This window comes from Fukomys damarensis, unplaced genomic scaffold (assembly GCF_012274545.1).
Source record: "Fukomys damarensis isolate Sample0158 unplaced genomic scaffold, DMR_v1.0_HiC HiC_scaffold_8, whole genome shotgun sequence".
Taxonomy (NCBI): Eukaryota; Metazoa; Chordata; class Mammalia; order Rodentia; family Bathyergidae; genus Fukomys; species Fukomys damarensis.
Genome location: NW_022900920.1, coordinates 15,400,497 through 15,407,341, shown reverse-complemented (window position 1 = coordinate 15,407,341; position 6,845 = coordinate 15,400,497). Strand labels below are relative to the sequence as shown.

Below are 6,845 nucleotides of genomic sequence, written 5' to 3'. Positions count from 1 at the left end.
TTTTTTTTTTTTTTTTTTTTTTAGAAATTAGGGGCAATAAATGGGTAGAAGGTAAGAAAAGGAAAATGGATTTTTTTTTTTAATTTGAAAGACTGCATCTTAATAATATAGATGACTTCCATAGTACCTCTTTGGTCATCAAAAGACTAGGAAAAATAACAGTTTCTCACTATAGTTATTAACCTCACCTGACACTAGTAACATCAAAATGAATTTAAATTAAAAGTTTAAAATGAAAAGGGCATCTAGCACTCTATTGTATTTACCTATGGTTTTCAAAAATAAATGAAGTATAAAAAAGTTCAGTGGATAACTGACAAGTGTTTAGACAATGAATAGAGATACTTTATTAAATTCAATTTCAATTTAGCATAGAATCTAGTTTCATTTCTTTTCAGAACTTTCACCTATTTTTGTAACTTTAACTTTTAAAAAATTATTTTACATTTCCCTGTATAGAAAAATTCAAGATTACTCTTGAAATAGCTTTACTATTATCAGTTGAAATGAAACTACTAATTCAACAAGATGTGTGAGCTAGTATTTCAATTAAGAGCAACTTAAAGGCAATTTCTCTACAAATACTGAAGTTGCAACAGATTTGGAAGAGAAAAGAATTTATTCTACCATTGTAAAATATAGCAGAAACAGAATACAGCAGTAATGTATATATTGAAATATCAAGAGTATGGAAAAGCCTTACTTTATAGACCATATATGCGGGAAATTTAAATGAATACCTGTTAAGACTGACTGTATTCCTATTCTCATCTAAATGAAAGGAAAAATACATATAAATGTGTCTATTCTAATACATAAAAGATTGTGGCCAGATTTTCATGGAAAAAAAAAAGGCAAGAAAAAATTTCCACGCTGTCAAATTTAAATTTTATAAATATAATGTATATAAACTTTAAATTAGCAGATACCTTATGAAGGATGATAGAAAACAAAAACCAAACTACAATCCCCCCAAAAAGCCAAACCAAGTAAAACATAATCTGATTGTTTTCAGTGTTGGTTATGTTGCCCTCTTGCAAAATGACAGGCAAAATCATACTTGTTTTTACATTTGCATCCACATATATTACACTGAAAAGGATTTTCATATCCATGACATCCCATATGAATAGTGTAAAGGATATTGTCTGCAAAGTACATGTCACAGTGCTGGCAGTGGTGCAGAAGCTGAGGGTCCTGGATTGGCAGGGTTGGGGCTGGAGTGCTTGGCTGGCTGTTTCCTATGCTGGGAGTACTGGTGTGGGCACTTGGTTCACTGCTTGGACCTGCCACTGGACTGTAGTTCCTCTGACTATGTGATGGCCGAGGCTCGGGGCTTGTGGGGGAGGAGCTCTGAGGAATACTTGCTGACACAGCAGAAACCACTGCTTGGGCAGAGGGTTGCTGAATCATGAAAGGCTTTTCATCAGGGCAGGGGACTACATCAGGGGATGCAGGGTTTTGGTTTTCAGGTGGCAAACTGGACAACTGTCCTGCTAGAGTAGAGAGCTGATTTAAAGGGTTGTCAACCATGAGTTCTTGGGGATCCCTTGGTAGGCCACCAGCTGGTGTAGTTTTCGCCATACTTTCATAGGAGTCAGTCTGGATATTTGGGATTTCGTGGGTAAAATCATTAAGGTAGTCTGGTTTCTGAACCACCATGGAAGGTGGACTTAAGTTGATTAGTGCTCTTCTGCTGTATCCCAGATTGCTTGTTTTCTTCTGTAAAACCCCCCACATTTTCTTGCTGCTCAAGGAAGACCTAGTACCTTTAATTGGCACCATTTTATGCTTGCGCCTTCGATGATGGGACAGGTTACTTCGATCACTGCAGCGGAAGGAACATAATTCACATTTGTATGGTTTTTCTCCAGTATGGGAACGCATATGGGCTTCCAGATGACGCTCATAAGCAGATGCAAATGGACACAAGTGACATCTATGCGGTTTCTCACCTATTTAAAATGGGAAAAGGGGGAGAAACTATAATAGTAGCTCATTTATGTTAAAGTTTCATATTTGTCCATTCATTTTGGAATTGGTCAAAAGTAAAATGCATTTCAGAAATTCACATTTTCATAAAAGATTATTTAAATCTGTAAAGTCAAGTCTAAGTTCTCATCAGCAATAATCTGAGATACACATTCAGATTCTACTAGTCAATATAGTATGAAAATTGTTATGGCTTCAACTGGTATTTGCGGAAATAAGAAAAAGTATGTGACGGTTATTTCCTACAAAATAATGTTCTATCAACAGTATGCCTGTTATTATATGTTCATGCATTCATCTATACATAAACATTTATTCATATACATACATATATAAACTCTTTTCTTAAGGGGAAAAAACCAAACAAATCTTTGAAAAAATGTCTTTGTATGAAATAAAAAACACAAAACCAAAATAACCATCCTAGTCCCATATGACATATGCAAATTATCTCTTCAAAATTTCACCACTTTTCCTCCATCTTCTCACTCTTCAGTTGCCAGAAGGAGCAATTTTAGTTAATGCTGTTAGTTGAAGATTTCCAAAACATATAAAATAAGTATTTGGAGTATGATGTTTGGAGTCATTCATCCAACAAGCCCTGAGCAACTTCTTTATACCAGATGCTCTGCTGGGCTCTGAGGGTACAGAGATGGCCTAATGATGATCCCTGTCAAGTGGTTTTCATACTATAATAACATGATGAATGAGCACAGGTTGCTATGGAGCACACAGCAAAGACACCTTCCCCAATCCTGGGCAAGGACAGGGTATAGTTAAGAAAGTTTTTCAGAAAAGGGTTGGCTAAGGAGACACATGGGCTTAGCAGCAGCCTGCAAATGTATAAAAACTTTTTCTCTTCTCTAAAACTGAAAATGTATTAGGTGGAGATAAAGACAAACATTGTATATCCTCCATACTGCCCTTAGTATGGACCCCCTGCCCTGCCTGACAGGCAGTTAAGATATTGAAAAATTATGTGACCAAGCAGAAAAATGGCTAGAGAAAGAGGAGTTCTGCAAGCAGCCTCATTTCCCATTGTTTGTATGCCAGTAAGCCACTGGTTTATAAGGAATGAGGTAACTTTACCACTGATTTCAATCTTATAAACCTTCACTGGTGAATAAGTACTGTTTATAAGATAAACCAAATGAGCTGCACTTCTTGACCCTTCTCCTGCCCTTAAAGAAATGTCTTGAGCTGGAGGTGGTGGTATATGCCTGGAATCCTAGCACCTGGGAGGTTGAGGTAAAAGGATCATGAATTTAAGGCCAATTTGGATGATATTATCAGGCCCTATCTCAAAAACCAGAAAACAAAGGAAGAGAAAGACAAATGCCTCTTCTAGGTGTTTCTTCATTACCTGTGTGGATTCTAATGTGCTCGATAAGCCGTGCTGTTCCTTTGCTGGCATAGTTGCAGTACCGACACTTGAGCTTCCCATCAAAAGTCCTTTCAAACCCGTCTACTAACATTCCTGAGTTTTCATCCAGAGAAACTTCAACAGATGGATGATCAAGTCCATTTTGATCACCATCTGTTCCAGCTATAAACAAAGTATAGCAAAAAAAAAAAAAAAATTATACATCTCAGAGTCAAGTCTATTTAGCATTTGAGTCTTAATTGGCTAAAAAATCATAAATTCACTTCCTACAAATTAAATTCATAAAATAACACTGCCTTTCTGAATAGAGGTTAATTTTATATAAAAGCAAGATTATATTCTGAGAACCTTCTACAGGGGGAATCTTATTATTTACACATAAATTCAATCAGTCCTCAGTACGCTTTTTTCCCCCTCAATGTGCTTTTGATGAATAGATAAGACGACAAGGGACTAAAAAAATCCATTCAAGAGTGATGGCAGGGCCAGGGATTTAGCTCAGTGGTTCCGCTTCCTGCCTTGCACGCAAAAGGTTCTGAGTCCGATCAAACAAACAAAAACAAAACAAAAAACAACAAAAAAAAAGAGTGACAACATAGTTATACACAGGTGTTTCAGATGCAAGTCATTCCTACAACTATAATTAGCAGTACTAATAGTCTCTAAAAGCTTATTTTAGTCTAAAACAGTTCCATTCGGCTTATGTATGCTGTAGATTCTGAATTATATTTAGGATCCTAAAGTTCTAATTAGTTACAAAAAGGAAAATATTTATCTGGTTCCTCTGAATGTTAGGACTGTTAAGAATTTCAGAGATAAAGGATGCTTGAGTGTTTCCTTTTAATCTAATCAGACTACTTTGTTTAAAGAAACTGAAAGGGCAGGTACTCATCAGGAAACTAGCAAACATCAGGGACTACAATCTCTAGTTCCAAGGCATCTCCAGCTCTAGGAGAGAAATTACTGCAGCTTTGTGGGAAAATGACTTCTCCATCCTGAGGTAGCAAACACTGACATGAAGAATTCAATCCCTACTCCACCTTCAGTGAGAGAAATTATTTGCTGGCTGTAGCAAGCCCAGTATCCAACAGGACTACCACATTGGAGGAATAAGACCCACTATCTCCCCACTACTTTCCTAGCTAGTGACTCTCAACAATCTGATGTGGGGATAAATCACCTGGGGAATTCACTGGATTGGGGTAAAGTCTAGTGCTTCCCATTTCTAACAGGTTCCCAGGTGATGCCTAAGCTCTGCTGTCACCTGGAAAATACTCTAGGCCAGAGGTCCACAAACTTCTATAAGGATGAGATGGTAAATATTTCAGGCTTCGTCTCTACTGTAACTACTCAACTCTGCTATTGTACCATAAAAATAGCCGACAGGAAATATGTAAACCAGTGAGTAAGTGTTCCAATAAAATTTTATTCATGAACAGTGATGTCTGAATTTCACGTGTTATGACATTCTTCTTCTGAGTTTTTTCTATTTTTAAATGTAGAAAACATTCTTAGCTTATAGGTGATATGAAAACAGCAATCCAGATGAAATGCACAGGATGTAGTTTGTTGATCCAGAGCTAGGTTTAGAAATAGATTCCAGTCTGTGTGGTCTGCAAACCAGAGAACTTTCAACTCTGGCAGGATCAGTGCCTTTCTGCTGTCTCTGATCTAGTTTCTCTTCTTAGGAAAGAAACAGAAAGACCTGTTTGGGTCTCAGGTCCAACCCCTATTTTTCTGATCTCATCTGGGTACTTCAAGGCTGGAATCTGGAGGACAGGTAGGGGATTTAGAAGTCCTAACCTTCTAACCAGATCATAATGCATCTACAAACGATACTAAGTCTCCTTTAGCAAAAATACCGCATTTAAAAGAAAAACATGGGACGGGGATTTAGCTCAGTGGTTCCGGCGCCTGCCTTACAAGTGCAAGGACCTGAGTTCGATCCCTGGTACCGAAAAGAAAAACATGAATTTTGTCTTTATAGAAAAAGATGGAATAGTCCACATTAGTTAGTAGTGGTCTTCAGAGCAGACACAACTATACATGAACATTAATGGATTTATAAGTGAGCTATTTAGGAATGTTAAAATGAGTCTACCTCCCTGAAGAGCCTCTGCTTCTTTGTCCCCACTAACTGATCCAGAAATCATGTTCACATGATGGGTCTGCTGAGTCAGGTATTCTTGAAAATCTTTCACAAAGTCCAAAGGTTCTGGTTTCTTTTCACCCATCTTTGCCTTTTTTTTTTTAATTTAAAATTTGTTAGACCTAGGGAAACAAATTGAAATAATTTTTCATACCCAATACACAATAAAGCAAGTGACAAAACTGTTTTGTGCAAGATACTCTACAAAGGAACAGAAAACACAGTGCAGTATTCAAAGACCATATAATATTTGAAGAATTAATGAAGACACACAAAATGAAAAGTAAATATGCTTCATAATCAATTAAACTGGGATTCACAGTTACACAGGGTGGAGAGATTATTCACAACCATTAAAATACTAGAAACTATCCAAATGAACCCAAAACGGTAGAATAGATAAATTAGTTATAGCATGTTCACACAATGGGTTATATTATAGTGATGGCAAGCCTTTTAGAGCTTTCAGTGATACAAACAGTCCACAGCACACAAGCCTTAGATTCACCACCAATGGGTTAATACTGAAAATAAGCAAACTTCAGCTCCTTGCAACAATCTGGATGAATCTCATAATCATAATGCTGAAAGACTGAAGTCAAAGGTTGGCAGTGTACATTTCCATTTACATATAGCTGAAGAACAGAGGAAACTAATCTGCAATGCCAAAAGTCAGAATAATATAATCCTTTCCAAGGCAGACAGGGTCAGGTACTAGAAGAGACACAAGAGGAGCTCCTGGGGTGTTGGGAGCCTTCTGTTTATTTCTCTATTTTGGTGCTGATGTCATGGACATGTTCACTCATTCATTTGCTTAAGACTTATAATATATTAGCTCTTCTCTGTATATGCTAGACTTCAAGACAAAGCTAAGTAAAATGCTGAGAAGTGAGTAATCTTTAACATTACATACCTACTATCAGCAATTAAACTTTTTTAGACAGAAAATTACTCAAAAAAAGTTTAAGAATTTTTTTGAATAGGGCATTATTTTGGTTCACTGCACAGGAATGAAGTTAAATTATTGGGTTAAAAGTATGTATATATTCAGGTTTAGATAACACCAAATAATTTTTCACAGTGATTATACTAACTTACACTTCCAACAGCAGTGAACAAGAGATGCGCTACTTCACATTCTCAATAGGCTACTTTTTGGGGGGTGGGGATTACTGGGGATCAAACTCAGGATCTTGTGCTTGTGAGGCAGGTACCCCCCAAAAAATTGGTGAGAGCTAACTTTGGGCTGGGAATACCACTGAGTCAAAGTCCCAGCCCAAAATTAGCTCTGACCACTTTTTTTTTTTTTTTTTTTTTTTT

The 6,845-nt window shown here is 36.8% G+C and overlaps 1 protein-coding gene across 1 annotated transcript in view; it reads right to left on the bottom strand.

Moving 5' to 3' along the window:
- Nucleotides 1-6,845, bottom strand: part of Ikzf5 (IKAROS family zinc finger 5) — a 15,895-nt gene continuing 9,050 nt past the window's right edge. Inside the window, exons 3-5 of the mRNA XM_010635263.3 lie at nt 5,478-5,647; nt 3,356-3,538; nt 1-1,955 (exon numbers count right to left, since the gene is read on the bottom strand). Of these exons, the coding sequence (XP_010633565.1) occupies nt 1,012-1,955; nt 3,356-3,538; nt 5,478-5,610 (1,260 nt within the window). The 5' untranslated portion in view covers nt 5,611-5,647 and the 3' untranslated portion in view covers nt 1-1,011. The remainder of the gene's footprint in view (nt 1,956-3,355; nt 3,539-5,477; nt 5,648-6,845) is intronic.